This window comes from Halictus rubicundus, chromosome 7 (genome assembly GCF_050948215.1).
Source record: "Halictus rubicundus isolate RS-2024b chromosome 7, iyHalRubi1_principal, whole genome shotgun sequence".
Taxonomy (NCBI): Eukaryota; Metazoa; Arthropoda; class Insecta; order Hymenoptera; family Halictidae; genus Halictus; species Halictus rubicundus.
The window spans coordinates 7,329,345-7,349,851 of NC_135155.1; the positions used below are offsets into that span (position 1 = coordinate 7,329,345).

The window sequence follows — 20,507 nt, forward strand, 5'->3', positions numbered from 1 at the left end:
GTAGAATTGGTTGGCCATGGTTAGACCCGTCAGACGATTCCTAGTTAATAACATGCATATTTGCTGCATTTTCAAAATCGATTTTCTCGAAAACGAGGCGCCGAACGAAAAATTGTTATTCGTTTTTTCCGGCTTATTTTTACATGTAGAATCATCCCCTGCCCGGTTGTATCATCCGTCTGGCCACACCCTGTATTTGTTCCATCTTCTAGTCCTCGTAGGTTCAAAATTGATAAAATAACAACGAATTTAACCATCGGACTCCTGCGAGTTCTAGACCTACGCCGGAGTCATTTCTGACCCACACCGATACTTCAATACAGTTTTCGTTCGGTATAAGACGATTGCTTGGGACCGGCGTTCGTCGTATTTCGGATGGAGAGGAAGAAGAGGGGATAGCAATTTTCTTATTTCGAAATAAAATGCGCCGTCTTATATCGGAATAAAATTGTACATATCGACGGTCGCTCGGGCTTATCCCCACCGCTACGGGTCACGAATGACTCAGGCATAGTAGTTAGTTAGGCATAGTTAGAGGCTTAGAAGAATTTTTTTCTGAACGAGTCCACAAATTGTGCATTTTTCCGTCATTTTCAATTTTATTAATTTGTACCTACTAGAATTCTCCTTAACGGAAAAATTTGTCAAAAATTTTTTCAAAACACTGGAAAGATGGTAAATACGTGACCGATGAGAGTGATTGAAATCAGAACGCCAGTTATACAAATAATGTTTCCTCATGAAGGTCCAAATAAAAAGAAAAATACTACAGCATTGTTCCCGATTTATTCAACTAATTTTGCCGGTTTTTGGCGCAAACAATCAACACATCGGTGGAAAGATGCGAAAGGCGACCGCGGGTTCCGGAACACACTCGAGCATTATTTCCGGAGTAAATAATTTCCCGCGCAGATTCGAAATCACGAAGAAACAAAATATTTAATTAAATCGGCACACGACCGTCGGAGACCGGAATAAACGTTCAATTAGCGCGGTCGGCTCGCCGGGCCAGATAATTCTAGAAACGCGATTAATTTTTGTAATTACGTCGAATATGCGTTACCGCGTGCACATTTAATTACACCGGCCGAACGGATCGTCGCGGATCGCTGTGAAAATTTCGTGTAACTCGCAGCGGCCATGGGGGCATTGTTTATGGCGGCGAATCGCCGGGACAAGCGACCGGAAATCGAGACTTTTGATACGGTCGTTCCAGGAATCCCCCTGAAAACAATATCCCCGGGACGCGAAGCCGGCCTTGGAAATTGGATTGTCCTTCAGAAGTCCCGGGAGTGTTCTAAGCAAGTGCGCGCGATGATTCACTCGATGAGACGCCCGTAAAATACGCTGAAACCTCTTCCTCCTCCTCCCGAAGGAAGAGGTGAACCCGGGACAACCTCCGAGATGAAATTTCGAGAAACGGTATTATAATAACTAGACTGCGGATCTTTATGCGAACGCGTATTTTTACAGAACGAAGATGAATGGGAGCTGAACCGGCTTTCGGACGATTTCAAATAAAATGTTTATATTCTGCATACATCGTACGCGTTGCATATGTATGTATTCTATCAAATGCATCTGAAAAGATATACTGCAAGCGTCGTTTTTAGATTCCGGATTTTATGCATTTGTTATAGGAATAAATAGCGGAAGTCTGAAACATGTAACAATTGAAGGTTTTTGGTGCACCACTTTTGTTATGCTGAGATTGTTAACGTTCCAACTTGGCGAGTTTTTCATTATGAACATTTATGAATAGACTGCGGATTTTATGGCATTTACGAGAGAAATATGTAGCTCTTAATTGATTAAAATGACTAAGAAAAGGAATGAATGTCTAATTAATTCAGACATTTTGCATAAAAATTCGCAGTCTATTTGCGAAGATGTAACACAAGTCAAATGAAATTGTTAGTTAAGTTAGCGAAAATTATTTTCCAAAAATGCAGAGTGAAAAGGGAACAGTAATGTTGTGGACTTGTTGCACTGGTGAATCGATAATAAAAGACAGTGATATTAGCCTGTCGCAAACAAGACCTTGTTCCAGCGAGACAAGGGGAATGGACTGACAGTGATAACATTGCTCCAGCCGGGAGTTCTTTTATACTGTCTAAGGGAGAAGGGAAATTTTCACAAGTCGTACCGTAGTTGGAAGTGATATTGCCCTGTCAGATGTCAGACGTTTGTGCTGTAAGGTGTCAAAAACCTTGGGGTAATAAAAATGGAAAGTATTTATCACGGAACAAGTTGCGAGAGAATTATAGTTTAACGCAGGAAGTGGTAATGGTCTGTCACTGGTCAGACATATTTGACGCGTTGCGAGAATTAAGTTCGCGGCATGATTGATGCTTCTGCTAGAGAAGGCACGTTAACAGTTAGAGCGTGCTCATTAATAGGCAAGAATTATCAAATTATTAATAATAATAATAATTTATCAAAGTATGAGTTGATGTTAATAGTACTTTACTTTTTGTCGCAAAAATTTTGTTCAGTTGCAAGTGGAACAATGTGTTTATTGTTTTATATTTCAAGCACTCAGTTTTGCTGTAAATACATAATATATGCAGTCTGTTCCTTGATAATTGTTCTGTTAATTTTAATTAAAGGAAATATAACGAAATTTTTATTTTGTATTGCATGCACTCGTCCTCACAGAAGCATAAAAGCTATCTAAAATGTTCTCGTTAAGGACGACAGTAAAGCAGTTTTAACATGAATAAAATAAAAAGTAATAATTCATAATATTAAACGTGATACTAATTTATTACATAAATTGTTCTTATTGGTTGCTCTCCCATTTTCAAAATACATCGCTTCCTGCATCAATGCTTTATCCTTTTGCCTCAATTATTTTCTTCTTCAGCGATCCGTCTGTAAATAACCCACTCTTTCCTCTTACTCACTCTCTTAATTCTGTAAATCTCCTACTGTTTTTCTTCAGCCATATTAACTTCTGCCAGACCTTCCACCAAACTAAATCTCCAACTGGTACTTATTTCTCTTCTACTGATCTCTCAAGTTCGCCTATGTTTGTTTTCCTTTCTTATCTGAGCGTTCCTTGCTGCCAAGCGTCACTGATAACCACAAGCTTTCTTTTCCTCGTTTTGTTTCTTTCCTCATTCTGCTTCTTAGCTCCAGTCTTCCCATTCCTTCCTCGCCCTTATTATTCCCTTATCTTACTTTCTCCTTACAATTACTATCTATTACCTTTTCTTTCTCGAGAAAGTAATTATATAGAAGTTGGTCCTCATCACCGATTTTGATGACCTTGAAAGGTGATGTCAAGGTCACCGCCCCCAGGCCTTAGTTTTTTCGATATGCGCGAAACTACAGCGAATTCTGCTCTTTTCAATTGACCGAACACGTATTTTAGCTGCACTGCACCACTTCCCCAAAAAACCTAAAAAAAATGAAAATGGCTGAGTTCACTGTAGTGGACGTAACAGTATTTCAGAAATATCTCGGTAACTACGGTCGAGCGGCGGTAACATGTACCGGGAAAAGTTGTTCAGAATCACACCCCAGATAACATATTCGAAGCTTATCAAAATCAGTGAGGAACCCCGATTGTTATCCCACAGAGGGTTGACAACAAATTTCAAGGTCATGAACACCGTGCCGTGTTATGTTTACACTCCTCAGCGTCCGAGGCCTCTCGAGCTTCGGGGTATATCCCGCGATAGTGGGGATAATTCCGCGACGTTTATCATCGAGGCCTTGGCGACATATATAGAGAAATGACTGTGATTACAGAAGTAATTAAGCACAGAAGTGCACGTTCTTAAAACGAAGCAAAATGGTTAACAGAGGCCTTTTGGAGGCCTAGGCGATCCGTCAATCCACTTCCAAGGGACTCGCGTCAACTCCTCCCGCTCGGTCGTAATAAAATCAACATCACTTACGGTGACAATAATAACTCGGCGTCTCCTTAAGTACCATCCGCGACAGCCTCGCTTCGTTTCAGCTCCTCTAAGGAACGCGAACGAGACAACGCGGCTTAACAATCGTTTCTCCCACTTATCTCTCGCCGGGTAGCACGGTTTCTCGCGGAAACTCAATGTCGGTTTTCTGGCCGTTATATAAGGTGTACTTTAATACGTAGCCCGGGCTGCGATTCTTTTGTAGCCGGCTTTCTGTCACTTTAACGGGCAGAAGCGATGAGAGGGGTATACGAGAGCCAACGGAGAAGAGACAGCGTGGGAAGGTGCGGGGAGAGGAGGAGCACGGAGTCGCGACTTTCGCATGGAACTTCCACTTTTGTGTTCACCGTCCACGCAATAACGACTCTAATCTCCTTACGTTCCAAGCTGTTTTTGCGGGCCGAACGGGAGCGCTTACGGCGTTGACCAGTCGGCTATAAGGGACTTACAATTTACTTCCGCGTAAGAGGCTTTATGCGGCGCACTGCGCGTAAAACGTTGCGCTACCAGAGGACTTTACTTAACGTTCATTCCGCTTTACATTCGCTGAAATAGGGGGGGGGTACGAATGGGGAGGGAAAGTAGCTGCGGCTTTATTGTAGACAACACCTACTTTCGTCGGGCGACGGCACTCCTCCCCGAAGCGAGGGCCGTCATAATGGAAGGGAAACGGACCCCGCAGACGGTTCTGGCGGCACGCGCGATGGAATTATGGTGATTCGCGAACCATAGCCAAGGTTGCCCATGGAGACTGCGACGTTGCGTCGGAAAGTGTCTGGACAAACCGGGACCTTTAGGAAGATCCTGGATTGATGCGAAATAAAATTTTGGACCGTGCGTTCTTAATGGATGTGATGCAGCTTGAAGAGAGACACGCATCCTTGAATAATGGAACTTGGACCACTGAAAAGATCCTGGTCTAATGCAAATTAAACTGTTGTACTGCACACTTGTAATGGAAGAGACGCCGACGGAAAAAGTGGACGCACCCTTGAATGAGAGAATTTGAACCATTGTAAGGATCCTGGACCAATGTAAAATAGGGCAGCTCGAAAAAGGACACGCATCCTTGAATGACATCGTACTTGAATCACGTGAAATTTTGTATAATACGGTGAAAAACTGCGCCTGCCTTCAAATGGCACTTTAATTGCTCGGTTTTTAAACTTGTTATTTTAACCCCCTGACGTACGATTTTTCGCGCGGCTACAATAATTGGAATTTCTTTGTCCTCATTAATTTTCCATAGAGAAAATTAATTTTGATTTTTTTAATGCTTACATACTGACCACAGGAGAATAGAATTTTATTTCGATGTAAGGGAATTGATGCTCATGTTTAATTGATTCTGTTTGAGATTTTCATCAGGACTCTGAGTAGATATTATATGGTCAGGGGTTGACGGTACAAAATAAAAGTGTTTTCTCGTTTTTTAAAAAATTATTAACACTTCGAAGAACATGCAGCAAAGGAGTTTATATTACCAAAAATATTGCGTTACTATTAACACAATCTACCAAACACTAAAAGTGTGCTTTTTTTCTTCGAATGAAAAGATTGAGTTGATCTAGATTTTTTGCCAGTTTTAATACAATGCTCGAATTATTGAATTATTTCCTTTTCCTATGAAAAGAATCTTTATAATTTCAACAATCTCAAGTGTTAAATGAAAGAATTCCAAAGCGTTCATAGGAAGCTGGAGAAATAATAGAAACGGAAACTGAAGATTAAAGGTTTAACTAACAAATTGTAAATGTTGACGTAACCTTAAATACCACTGTCTAAGTACACTATTTTATTAGACTAATACTTATTGTCTTTTTATAACTTTTGCTTATTAATAATAAGCATCAGCCTGATTGAAAGTTAGTCTGCTACCCTCTTTCATAAAATATAAGGTGTCCGAATTGTCTGACTAATGGCTAACTGCTACCACTTACTCCTAATCACTCGCGCGGGAAGATTGAATATACTTACAGTGACGCGTCAGACTGGTGGTCAGAATCTGCTTGCTAGTGTCCGCGTGCTCGCTAGAGCTGAAACCGAAAATAAAAGAAATTTTAATCACTATTCTAAAAACCAATTGCTTTAATTATTCCTAAAGTGATCAGGCGTCTTAACTTGGAGTTTGCCCCTATTTCTTGGTTTCGATCATATATGACTAATTACCCCTAACCCATTTTTGTTACCCGGCTTGAATAATAATTTTGACGGCTACAATTACTCAAATATGGCTAACGTGGCAGTCAAAGTGTGAAGCCCTGTTGATTTCCCTTAAACCGAAATAAAATTCTGTATTATCATTGCTAATATATACCCATTGGAGAACATGTAGGAATACAATAGATATCAATCTTCTTCTAGAAAATGATGGACAGCAAAGAAGTTCTAGTCTCCGTAATTCTAAAATAAATCGACGTGTTAACAATTTCAATATCACGCTCCCCGGCCCCCTCCCAGAAGGAAGAACCAACTCGAATAATATCCGCGCATGAAGCATGCGTGCATCGCGAAGAATCCTCGAAGGTCGGAAGCTTGTTCGCACGCATTGCGTTCCACCATGGGATTCCGTCTTCGGGATCAGTCGGGCGGAAGCATCAGGCATTCTTCGAGCGCCGTCGGAATCAATCGGCGAAAAATAAAGTCAGCCCTCGTTCGATCTGGCATTGTGCGTTTCTGAAATAGCTGCTGAATCGAGAGACGAGCACGAACGGAGAGGGGAGGGGGGCGAGCTGACGAATGTACAGAGAGCGAGACGGAGCGCTAAAGAGAGTGAGAGAGAGAGAGAGAGAGAGAGAGAGAGAGAGAGACAGAGAGATAGAGATAGAGGTATAGGCAACACTTCCGGGACGCAATATCATTCGGAACGAGGCAGACTGTAATTCCCACTTGCTTGGTCTTCGGAGGCGAGGTACCAGAAGCTGCGTTTGTTGATTATCCGAGCGGTAAACACGGCGCATTGTTATCGATTGGGCCAACAATCTGCCGCCCCCATATTGACGCAATACTGCCTCGCACTTGCATAATGAATGGTTGGCTAATGACCCTACGGAGGTTGCGGTAACCGCAGCCAGAGGATGGTAGGCCCGGGCCTCGAAGCACTTCCGGCATCAAACATGCACCGCTTCGCGGATCCTCGGAATCCACGAGGTTTCTAGCCACTCGTCGGTGTATCGTAGCCTCCGAGCCCGTAATAGGAACGCGCGGGCGGGCCGACTTTAATTCTTCATTAACCGTGTGCTTCGAGACCAGAAGGCTTAGCCCCGTAACCCGTGCTCGGTATCCGACACCGCGATACCTACCGTTCGCCATTAATTTATCATACCGCGGCCGGAGATACCGGCGATTACTTTCTGACCGGCGTAAATCTAAACCTCTTGGCTGCGGCGTGATACCCGGACTCGGTTTAGGGGATGCCCTTGGACATGCTAGCTGCGAGAGAGATCGCCAGCGAATGTAACATACGGCAACATTCCCGCAAATAGTGGTGCAACTCTGAAGGCGATGATCTCCGAGTTGTCACTGTGGAAATTGTGCTGAGGTCAGTTACAAAGATTCAATTCATTTTTGTAATTTGAGGGAAGTTTGGTACAGTTACAGAGAAACCGGAGAATTTCTGCGAAGCAAAATTATTTCAACGCTTAGCACACCGGTGGGTGTAGTTCAGCGAATTAGAAAACGTAGGAAACAAATACGATTTCAGCATCCCTTGTGGACGTTGGGAAAAGAAGAATCATCGAAGAAGAAAATCTTAGGTTGGAAGAGTTTGTAGGTCTAAGGATGCGTGTCCACTTGAGAGAAAAACTGTAGCGAGTTACTTTCGAGAGTCAAATTCGCCAGGGTTTAATTTTGCACGAATCGGTTTTACTCCCAAATGGACACGCACCCTTAGAGCTACAAATTTTTCCAACCTGAGATTTCTCTTGAGAAATTACCTGATTTCTAAGAATTTCCTTTAGGGTGCGTGTCCATTTGAGAAAATCTCAGGTTGGAAGAATTTATAGGTCTAAGGGTGCGTGTCCATTTGAGAGTAGAACTATCGCGAGTTACTTCCGAGAATCAAATTCGCCAGGGTTTGATTTTGCACGAATCGGTTTTACTCTCAAATGGACACGCAACCTTAGAGCTACAAATTCTTCCAACCTGAGATTTCCCTTGAGAAATTACCTGATTTCTAAGAATTTCCTTTAGGGTGCGTGTCCATTTGAGAAAATCTCAGGTTGGAAGAGTTTGTAGGTCTAAAGGTGCGTGTCCACTTGAGAGTAAAACTGTCGTGAGGTACTTCCGAGAATCAAATTCGCCAGTGTTTGATTTTGCACGAATCAGTTTTACTCTCAAATGGACACACACCCTAAAGGAAATTCTTAGACATTGGGCAATTTCTAGTAAACGAGATTAATTCAATCCGTAAAGGTATAACAGTCCTAGACCAAGGCGAGCCATATATCATGGTCTACCAATGCCAGCAGCGATTGTCACCAACGAAATAACAATTAACCTGTTACACATAGCGTTGCGCGACGATGCAGGCGTCGGGTCGTGGAAGTAGCGCCGGCATCGACAGGAGGAGATCCGCTGTCCGGTGGTGAAGGAGCCAGAATTCGATATTCGTCGGGGCAGTCGCCTGGGCAAAGACCCCCGGAAGTATGAAACGCGGAGAGATGAAAGGGGGCGTTGGCCTTGCGATACACCGAAACAGGACGAGTACGGGGTCTGATAAGGGGCTATGGTGGCGCGGAGGTAGTCGAGTCTGGGGTAGATCCGGCGGCCCCTTTGATCTAAGTTTCTGGGAATGCAGGCCGCAGGGACAGGACAGCGTGCGTAGCTACCGCCCAGGAGGAAGTTGCCAGTAATTTGCTTAGTTGAATTAGATTGTGAATTTTGCGGCGCAGTGTTCAAGCCATCGTTCGGCTACGACTTTGCCGGGGTCCAGGCTTCGACCAGCCGCCCCCTCTCCCTCTTCATTCGACGCCCTCTCGCCCCTTCGTCGACCTTATAATTACTGTTCCATCTTCAGAGAGAAGTTTGCCAATTCGTTGCCTCGGCAGAAATCCGCGCTTTGATCCGGCAAGAAGCGGAGAGAGGATGCGAGCGGAGGCGTGTTTCTCCGCGAGGAGAGGCGTGGAGCGGAATCGCGCGGGCGATAATGCCGTCGTCGTCGTCGTCGGCGTAGTCGTCACCCGGCAGCGCAACGCGGCGTGATTTCCGTCGCTTTGATCTGGCTGCCTCCTAAACGGAAAAGATGATCCCGAGAGCAGAGACGCCGAGCAGCCGCGAATAAAATTAATCTAACATCAATGGGACGCACGCACGGGGCGACGGGGGCTGCCAACCCGGAGCCGCGAAAGGGCTCAGACAGTTCGTGCCGGGATTATTTCACGGTTCATAGCTGGAAATCTGCGGAGACACCCCCGGGGGCCTGCGACATCGGAAGAGAGGTGGTTTGCTTCGGCAATTCGTGCCGGCTGAGGTCTGCTTGATGATTCGTGGAACTATTGATGTGTTTCCAGCGGAGAACAGGTTTGGTGTTCGCAGAAATCACCGTTCGATTTTGAGGGTGTTCGACTACAGGTGGGAGGAAATTTAAAGGGTGGTTCTCCGAGACGACACAAGACGAAAAGGAAGAATAAAAAAGTTGCGATTGCGGCTTGGTTTTGTAATTATTATCGATTATAAATCCGCCTGAAATGCGGCAACCAGGCCAACAGAGGCCCGACCCGTACACCGTTACGTTGTGACGTAAGCAACGTAAACCTCTGTTGATCAGGTTGCCGCATTTTAGGCTGAATTTAAACTGTCGATAACTAAGAAATGAAGCAGAAATCGCAATTTTTGTATTCTTCAGTTTCGTCTTACATTGTCATGGAGAACCACCCCTTAAATCTTCTCCAACCTGTAGTCGAACACCTGTATATTGTTGCGTTTTTTTTTATGTTCGACGTTGGTCAAGCGATCCTCCATCGTCTTCGCAGACACGTCTGCCGACCCGTACGCGTAAACTTGGTTCTGCAGCAATTACCGAACATTTTGCCGAACTGCGAGGCAGAAAAAAGTAGAGGAAAGGAATCGGTGGTGGGGGGAGGGAGAGAAAGAGAGCTCTCTCGTCCAGCCGTCGACCCAAATTCCATCATCGTCGAATTCCTAGCGGCTAGGGGGTTCGTGATTCGCGTGCGGATCGCGATACGGGCAGACGCGTACCTGTACCGTACATAGATGGGTAAATATGTATAGCCCAGTATCGTGCAGGAGGTGCACGCACGGCAGTCGAATATAATCCGGTCGGAACGGTGTTCCGTATGCACGAACAGAGCCGTTCGCGTGTACGCGTGTGCGGGTTCGCGGCGTCGGCGTCGGCGTCGGCGTCGGTGGCCTGCCTACCGGCACACTGCGAATCCTATACGACAGGCTCCGGGCACGAATAGGGGATCAATGTTTTATCGATATTGCAGCAGACGCAGCACTGATACGTCTCGAGTCGGCCGCGCATATATAGCGCGTGCTTTCTGCCGTTTGCAAGAGGATTTATGGATTAGCGTTTGTTTATCGTCGCCCTTGCCTCGCATTTTCTCCACCAGCGAGCTGCCGTTTTTCTACGCGGACAATTCCTGCCGTACCCCACGCTGCTTGGCTACCTAGCAGCGGCATTAAAATCGACGATCAGCAAAAAAGAAAACAGGCTGGTCGTCCCTGACGCTAGGGGAACACGCTCTTCTGATATCTTCTTATATCATGCCGTTGCGTACGAAACGTCCGATTGTCAACGGTAACGCTAATAGTAAACCCACCACGGTCAAAATGGCTGGTTCTCTATTTCACAATTGTTGCGACGGCAACACCGAAGATCGACCGTACCGTACCGTTCGACCGTTGCGATAAAGGGACATACCTGAAAGGGATGTACCCTAAAAAACACGTGCGAATCAGCAAAATACCAGAACCGAGAAAACTAATTTATGACCACTGCAATTCGACAACCCCAATCCCGACAGACGGACAGCACGTGCGACCGAACGAAACGACGAACGGAACTTGTACCATAAATCACGCTATTGACGAACGAAGACAAAACCAAGGAATTTCCTGACTGTCTCCCACTCTCAACAACTCAAAAACTCCTCCCAATGCACCCACGACCAATTACGAAACGCCATATTTTTCCCACCTAAATCCAAATTCCTCCAATCACGAAAAAACCAAACTGACGATGCACAGGACACGACAAGACAGAACAGAACAAATCGAAAACGCGACTAGACGAGACGAACTCTCTACAACAACCAGATATCGCGAACTTCATCCATGTACAAAGTGTAATAAAGTTGTATATAGTCAACGGTGTTACATTCATTATTATTCCAAGGTGCTCAATATTATTAAAATACATATTGAGAGAAGGCAACGAAACTCCTACATCGTGACCTTCGTATACATAAATTTGGTCCTTCGAGCCGGATTATTAGCTAACGAAAAGCTTGATCCATTGAAAACAACACGTCAAAACCTGAGGGAGAATCAATTGTACTGGAGTACAGCATCCGCAACGCATCGTGCAGATCCAGTGACGTCTGGAGTACAACATCCGCAACGCATCGAGCAGATTCAGTGACGTCTGGAGCGCCACATCCGCCGATCGCAGCCGATTATTGGTCATCAGGATCATCGCCACAGAGGAAGCGCACTGAGATCAACGACATACCTTCACCACAACGCCGAAGCAGCAACAACGACAGCATCCAAGGTCATCCCATCTGGAGCTATCAACAATCCCTCAACAACCAGTTTCAACGAAGCAGTGACAGCAGTAAGTCACCAATAGATCACATCGCGTCCCTATACTGTATTTTGCAAACGTTGTTATACACATCTAATCGTCATGTCGCATCTCGTCGGACTAAGCGAAACCGAATTAATTAAAAAACGAGCAGTCATAAAGCGAAATCTAACGTCATTCCGTAAGTTTGTAACTGAAAGCGAGATCGAAAAATGATGCTTAAATCAGTGGAAAACGCGAATCGCGAAGATACACGACGAGTTCAAGACATTCGAAGCCGTGCAGGATCAACTAGAAATGATCGCTGACGGAAATACATTCGAGACGCGGATAAACGAACGGATAGAATTTGCGGACAGTTATTACGAAATAGTAGGAAAGGCGCAAACGATCATCGACAACGCGTCGCAAGCAGTAGCAAAACCCGTAACCGAACCCGTAATCAACAGCGCAGAGAACCGAACATCCGATCTGTTATCTCACTTATTCGATGCTGAGACGGTTAACGCAATAGAAGCAAATGTAAAACTACCTACGTTACACCTTCCGAAATTTCATGGGTCATATGCCGCATGGCCAACCTTTAGCGATGCCTTTAAAACATCGATACACGACAACCCTCGATTTCGGGACGGGCAAAAATTATCATACTTGCGTTCGTGCCTGACGGGAAAGGCAGCAGAAAAGATAGAATCCCTAGAAACTACCGCAGCTAATTATTCGGTTGCGTGGGACATCTTAGAACGTCATTATAATAATCCCACTGCAATCGTGAATAATAGAATCAAGGCGTTATTTGAGCTACCTCAATGCGGGCGGTCGAATCCAAATTCTCTGGGCGATCTTATAGACGAAGCCACAAAACACTACCGCGCATTAGAAGCAATGAATCAACCATTCTTAGAAGCCTTCCCGGTGTACGCGATAACTTCCAAACTAGACGAACAGACAAAACAAAGGTGGAAGGAACACACCCAAGGGAAAGCGTTTCCGTCAGTCAACGAACTTTTGGAATTTTTACAAAACAGATTTAGGGTATTAGAAGATCTGCAACCCGATATACAAAAAAAACCCCAACAACCGATGCACAGAACGTTAGCACCGCAGAATTCATATAACCAACGACCAACACAGCATTGGTTCAATCAGCCGAAACCAACAATCGCATACCCAAGTAAAGTAACAGCCGTATGCCATTTGTGTCAGGGCGCTCATTTTACACAATATTGTTCGAAGCTTAGTGACACGGATGTAAATCATCGAATTGAAATAGTACGGAAGGCAGGACTCTGCCACAATTGCCTTAGATCGAATCACTTTACGAAAGATTGCCACACCAGCACATGCAAAAAATGCCGTGGAAAACATCATACAATATTACACATAGATACACAGAATTCGAATCAGGCCATACAATCTCCAAAAACCTCATTAAATTCGATTAATATTCCTTCGGAAGTATTGTTATCGACCGCGTTGATTAAAATTGCGGATAATCAGGGAAAATATCACACATGTCGGGTGCTATTAGATTCGGGATCACAGACTCATTTTATCACAGAGAGACTAGCCGCAAAACTCGAACTTCCTCGCAACAAAGTTGACACACCAGTAGTCGGAATCAATCAAGTAGTGTCAACAATAAAAACATCAGTAAACACAATAATTCAGTCACGAATAAACGCCTTTTCTACGCGTTTAAATTTATTGGTAGTGCCCCAAATCAGTGGATCAATACCCACGCGATCAATACGCGCCGAAGAATTACAAATACCAGCAAACGTACAATTAGCGGATCCCACGTTCTATAAAACTGCCAAAATCGATGGACTGATCGGTGCCGAGATATTTTACAAGCTGCTCGCGGTCGGGCAATTTACCCTAGACAACACAGCGGTCACGTTACAAAAGACCAGATTAGGATGGGTGGTAACAGGGTCTTTACCCAACCAAAACAACACTAAAAATCGAATTTGCAACTTGACGCTAGACGCTATTCATAATCAGATAGTAAAATTTTGGGAAGTTGAAGACGGTCCACAAACGCCGGTACTATCACGGGAAGAAAAACAATGCGAAACCCACTATCAGTCAAACACGACACGCGATCCACAGTCAGGTATTTACACCGTACGCCTACCATTCAAAGAAAATCCCACGAATCTAGGAGAGTCATATCACATTGCACTAAAACGATTTCATAGTTTAGAACGATCACTTGACAGAAACGAGCAATTAAAGTCCGAATACACTGAATTTTTGCGGGAATATATTGAATTAGGACACATGTCGGTAGTAGATTCCCCGGTGAGAGAGGAAGGGTACTACCTGCCGCACCACGGGGTAATAAAGGACAATAGTGTAACCACGAAACTTCGCGTCGTATTTGATGCGTCTTGTAAAACTTCAGCAGCCATATCGTTAAATAAAATACTCATGGTAGGACCCACTATACAAGACGACCTATTCTCGTTATTAGTCCGATTCAGATCACACATCTATGTACTAACCGCAGACATTACAAAAATGTACCGACAAATACGAGTACACTCAGACGATCGCAATTTTCAGAAGATCTTGTGGCGGGAATCTACAGATCAACCAATAAGAACTTACAGATTAAACACGGTTACATACGGGACATCGTGCGCACCATTTTTAGCAATTCGTACATTGCACCAATTAGCAGCGGACGAAACTTTGACGTATCCAATAGCATCGCGAATACTCCGCAAGGATTTTTATGTCGACGATTTACTGACTGGCGCTAAAACAATTGAGGAAGCAGTAACAATTCGCGAAGAGATCACGGAACTTTGTCAGAAAGGGGGATTTAAACTTCGACAATGGGCATCAAACGCGCCCGAATTACTCGATATCCGACAAGATAAGTTGGAAGAGACGCATCTAAAACTAGATCTAGAGAACACGGTCAACGCTTTAGGCATACGGTGGAACGCGAGAGAAGACACGATATCATACGCAGTCAAAGATTTTAATAATACTAAACGGATCACAAAACGAACAATATTGTCACAAGTAGCGCAACTTTTTGACCCCTTAGGACTATTGGCGCCCATAATAATACGGGCAAAAATGATCATGCAGGAACTGTGGGCATCAAAATTGAATTGGGACGAATCGGTATCGGAAGAACTCCATACGAAATGGGTAAATTATTGTAGAGATTTAACATACATAAAAACAATCAAGATAGCACGTAGAGTAGTCATCAGCGATTACCAGTCATTGCAGTTACATGGATTCTGCGATGCTAGCGAACAAGCCTACGGGGCATGTATTTACATGAGGTCGAAAACCAACAACAAAGTGCAAGTACAACTGTTGTGCGCCAAGTCGCGAGTAGCGCCTCTTAAAACGCAAACCTTACCACGATTAGAATTATGTGCCGCATATCTATTATCCAAACTTTACAAAACCATCATGAACAGTCTGCAACACCTACAATTTGAAAAGATAACATTTTGGACAGACTCAACAATTGTACTCAACTGGTTAAAGGCTTCACCACACGAGTTAAAAACATTTGTATCACATCGGGTAGCAGAAATACAAAGTATAACAAACCAGCATGAATGGCGACACATTCCGTCGGGTGAAAACCCAGCAGATGTGGTGTCTCGCGGACTAACGACAGAAGAATACATAAAAAATAAATTATGGCAAAGAGGGCCGTCATGGCTAATATACGAAAATAGCAAATGGCCGGTAACAATTCTAAAAGTAACTGAAATGCCGGAAATGCGTCCCCTACAAGTTTTTACAACACGAAAAACAGACTTCGACATATTACGTCAATTCTCATCCTTTACTAAATTGATACGAGTAACAGCATACTGTCTAAGATTTTCAAAGAATACGATACGCAAAAATCATGACCCAAGTATACTTACGACAGACGAACTACAGAACGCAATCAGACGCATAATCAAATTAACACAACACGAAAATTTTGCCAAAGAAATCCATGCAATAACGACACAAAAGACCGCCAATAATGAGTTAGCTCCATTAAATCCATTTATCGATAAAGACGGTTTATTGAGAGTAGGAGGACGATTAGCTCATGCTAGCTTGTCTTATTCGAAAAAACACCCTCTGTTATTACCAAAAGGACATCATGTAACGAAACTAATCATTGAGCAGTATCACCAAAAAAATTTTCATAGCGGAATTCAAGCAACACTTCATTCGTTGAGGCAAATGTATTGGATTCCTAGCGGCAGAAATGCGGTACGACAAGTGATACATGCGTGTGTCACATGTCGACGCGCCAAACCTGCAACTGTAGAGTATCTAATGGGCGAACTTCCAAGAGATCGAGTCAATTATAGTCGACCATTCCTTCAATCGGGCGTAGATTTCTGCGGACCGATATTTGTAAAAGAGAAATCGAAACGAAATCGGGGGAAGGTCAAAGTATATCTGGCCATATTTGTATGCTTCGCGACAAAAGCAGTTCACATAGAAATTGTATCGGATCTCACCGCCGAAGCGTTCATAGCGACATTACGCAGATTTTTCGCACGTAGGGGAAAATGCGCACACATATATTCGGACAACGCGACAAACTTTGTAGGCGCTAAACGAGAACTTAAAGAACTGTACGCGTTCATAAATTCACAACGAACAAACGACGAAATCTCGAACACGCTAGCCAACGAATCCATAAAATGGCACGTCATCCCACCGCGATCTCCACATTTCGGCGGACTTTGGGAAGCGGCCGTAAAATCACTAAAGTTTCATCTAACACGAGTAATAGGCGACACATTGTTATCGTACGAAGCGCTATTAACATACATCAATCAAATTGAAGCGATCCTCAACTCGCGACCGTTAACACCTCTGTCCTCCGACCCAAACGATCTGTCCGCTTTAACACCAGCGCACTTTTTGATTGGCGATACGTTAAACAGCATGCCCGATTACGATATATCAAACGTTCCATCCGGTCGATTGTCGTCGTGGCAGCATGTGCAAAAGATGCGACATCATTTCTGGCAACGATGGAGTAAGGAATACCTCCACGAGTTGACCACACGTAAAAAATGGCATAAACATAAACCCGAAAAAATAGAAATAGGCAGTATCGTAACAGTGCAGGACGACCATTTACCTGCAATGCAATGGACCCTCGCACGGGTAACCCAACTTCATCCGGGACCAGACGGCATAGTCAGGGTAGTCACAATAAAAACCGCAAAAGGCGAATACAAACGTTCGGTGAAATGTCTAGCGCCGCTACCGATATAACAGAACAACAGTAGTTAAGTAAAATGATCGTGCAAAAAAAGGCTAGGAAAATAGGCGAATAAAGTTAAGTCCAATGTAAATAGCATGCATATATATAAGGCAATGTAGATTTAATGTACAATGTAAGCGGCATGTAGACGCAATTAGAAGCAGTTGAACAGATTCGTTCAAGGGGGTCGGCATGTTGCGACGGCAACACCGAAGATCGACCGTACCGTACCGTTCGACCGTTGCGATAAAGGGACATACCTGAAAGGGATGTACCCTAAAAAACACGTGCGAATCAGCAAAATACCAGAACCGAGAAAACTAATTTATGACCACTGCAATTCGACAACCCCAATCCCGACAGACGGACAGCACGTGCGACCGAACGAAACGACGAACGGAACTTGTACCATAAATCACGCTATTGACGAACGAAGACAAAACCAAGGAATTTCCTGACTGTCTCCCACTCTCAACAACTCAAAAACTCCTCCCAATGCACCCACGACCAATTACGAAACGCCATATTTTTCCCACCTAAATCCAAATTCCTCCAATCACGAAAAAACCAAACTGACGATGCACAGGACACGACAAGACAGAACAGAACAAATCGAAAACGCGACTAGACGAGACGAACTCTCTACAACAACCAGATATCGCGAACTTCATCCATGTACAAAGTGTAATAAAGTTGTATATAGTCAACGGTGTTACATTCATTATTATTCCAAGGTGCTCAATATTATTAAAATACATATTGAGAGAAGGCAACGAAACTCCTACATCGTGACCTTCGTATACAACAATTATTGAAATTCTTGGCTATCCCCAACAATTTAAGTGATTGTTTCAATGTTAAGTCGAATATAGTTCAAGTTTTAAAATTCCTAAAATCTACAAAAATTTTCCACACTTTGTAATTTTGTGTACATATAACAATTACAAAATTTGTTCTCCTCAGTATACTTATAAGTGACTTATATGTTAAGTACAAAGACATAATAATGTAATATTATGATATAATATCTGTGGTCGCTAATGACCTAGTTGTTGATGCGACCTGTCTAAATAAATAAATTTTAAAAAAATTATTGAAATTATAAAAACGTTTTCGTAGGAAATTACGGTTGCGGAATTGCTGATTTTAATCCCTTGAAGTCTAAGTACATTCAATCTTCTCCCCTCTATAAGACGTTTCACTTTTACAGTGAATTCTCGATATATGTCAACAACATGGGTCTTGCCGGCGTCGTGTATCGTCCAAGAGACATACCCGAGCCGTGTTATGTTTACACCTCGGCGTCCATAGTGGGGATAATTCCGCGACGTTTAACATCCAGGCCTTCGCGACATATATAGAGAAGTCACTGTATATTTTTTGTGTTTGAAAGGTTTAGTATTAAACAAACACAACTTTCGTCGAAATTAATCACATTCAGAAAAGCAATCACCATTGTAACCAATATATTCTCTCAACGAATTACAAATCTATTGTTTGCAGTACGGTAGAAATAGAATCGTTTGGTTATCGTCGTTCTTCATGTAGAAGATTGTCATCTACATTTTGTAGCATCAGTTCGTTGCACTGCGGAACTTCTGTCTGTTGCAGTCGAAGCGTAAGGATTCTGATTTTCCAGCACAGATCGTAAACATCAAACCTGTGCTAAATCAGCCTAGTTTTTCAGCAACAGCGGTCGATGGGACGCGACACTATGACATGAAAAATGATTGCACCGGCCCTCTCTCTCTCTCCCTACCGTCTGAGGATAAACATTTCACCTCTCAGCGATTAAGGCGGGGATATAAGAAAAATAGGAGAGCGGGCTGCCGGGCGTATGCATGAACGCGTCGCTAGAATCCGCGAGACGTTCAGCGTCGGGACGATCTCGCCGAAAGAGGAAAGGAGGAGAAGACAGAGCCGGGGCCCGCGAGGAGGAGCGGAGCAGAGCAAAGCGGTGCGGAGCTGAGCGAAGCGGAACAAGGGGGCAAGGGAAAGAAAGCGGAGAGGTTGCCGCCGTCAGGAAACTTTTGTTTAAAATTGGAATTCCTTTGCGGCTCGTTGGGACTAGGAATGCAGATAGGGCGGAGGCGACGAAAACCGTGAGAGTGGATGAGACAGGAGGAACGGAGAGGAGCCCGAAGAACGGTGCAAGGGAGGCCAGCCGGAGAAAGGCAACGCACGATATTGTTTCATCATAAAGGGAAGCTTCTTACCCGCGAGGGAATACTTTTTGCGAAAACTCCCGGCCGAAATTTGAACGGCCTGTCGGCGAGACGCCGCGACAGCCGCTCTGAGTACTCGAGCAGACGCCTGTTTCGCTGTAGTCGTCGATTACGCTTGATCGTCGGTGAACAATGAGGAAAATCCGATTGCTATTAAGGACGCTACCCAAAGAGACATGTGGACTCAATTAATTCTTCCGAATACAGTGATTTCTCTATATATGTCGCCAACACCTGAAAGATAAATGTCGCGGAATTATCCCCACTACCGAGAGGCCTCGGACGCCGAGGAGTGTAAACATAACGCGGCTCGGGCATGTCTCCTGGACGATACAAGACGCTGGCCGTGTTGCTGACAGATATCGAGAATTCACTGTTCTGTGTCAAACACGATGGAACTGTAAATATACGGGGTGTCCCTTTTAAATTGAATATCTACATTACTTCCGGTACTATTAAAGGCAGAGAAAGTGATAAAAATAGATTCGAATAGTTTCAAAGTATGCATGTGACTGCGGATCTGTATGCTAACGTGATGTATGTAATAATAAAAATTGTCCACATCAATTACAAGAAAGGGGAGTTACATAAAAATTGATTTCTTCTGTGAATCATTTGAATAGGTTGTACATAACCAGAAACATTAAACTCATCCGATGTGTCTTCCATTTTATGTTTCATTTACTCATTCTTGTCATAAATAAAACCCGCTTGGTCATTTATTATAGCTGCAATATTTACGATCTACTAGACACTCTGTCATATCCAATCGTTCACGAATCTTGCAAATAGCAGTGACGAGAAATTATGAGTAAAATACCACTGTAAAATATCACATTAGGTTTCAATGAGTCGATCTCGCAAATTCTCAAATTACTTTACCTTTAATTAAATAACAATTATACTCGGATCTATCAAAAAAGATATAATCTAGAGTCTAGAGTATAGCTAAATAAATCTAAAATTTAATCATTGAAAATGCTTCAAATAAAATAAATAAATGCTTCTTAAATCTAAAATTTAATCATTGGCAATGCTTATGATGAAATAAATAAATGCTTTTTTAATTGAATGTTCAGTTTAACTTCGGAAACGTAACGATGCCACAGTAAGATTATATCCCATTGGAATATTATTTCCCGTGCAGAGAAGAGTGCTTTCCGCACATAATAAAAAATCCACAGAGGCTACATCCGAAGAAAGAAAGAGACACTAAGCTACGTAGAAACTAGCTGCGCATTGAGACTCGTCGAGCGTTCGCTATCCGGAAGAATATTTTGCTATTTCGCTTATATACGCGCCCTAATCGGCGAGAGGTGAAA

At 43.5% G+C, this 20,507-nt stretch overlaps 2 protein-coding genes across 5 annotated transcripts in view; one reads left to right on the top strand and one right to left on the bottom strand.

Annotated features, from left to right (window-relative positions):
• The window catches only part of Ten-a (Teneurin-a transmembrane protein), a 1,070,822-nt gene that overhangs the window by 684,275 nt on the left and 366,040 nt on the right, over positions 1–20,507 (bottom strand). For all 4 annotated transcript variants that reach the window (XM_076790528.1, XM_076790527.1, XM_076790526.1 and 1 more), the window contains exon 3: positions 5,901–5,959. The gene's annotated coding sequence lies outside the window, so the exon portion shown is untranslated. The remainder of the gene's footprint in view (positions 1–5,900; positions 5,960–20,507) is intronic.
• LOC143355683 (uncharacterized) overlaps positions 10,137–20,507 on the top strand; it is a 44,412-nt gene continuing 34,041 nt past the window's right edge. Inside the window, exons 1-5 of the mRNA XM_076790733.1 lie at positions 10,137–10,140; positions 11,521–11,724; positions 11,972–15,145; positions 16,535–16,860; positions 18,818–19,062. Of these exons, the coding sequence (XP_076646848.1) occupies positions 10,137–10,140; positions 11,521–11,724; positions 11,972–15,145; positions 16,535–16,860; positions 18,818–19,062 (3,953 nt within the window). The remainder of the gene's footprint in view (positions 10,141–11,520; positions 11,725–11,971; positions 15,146–16,534; positions 16,861–18,817; positions 19,063–20,507) is intronic.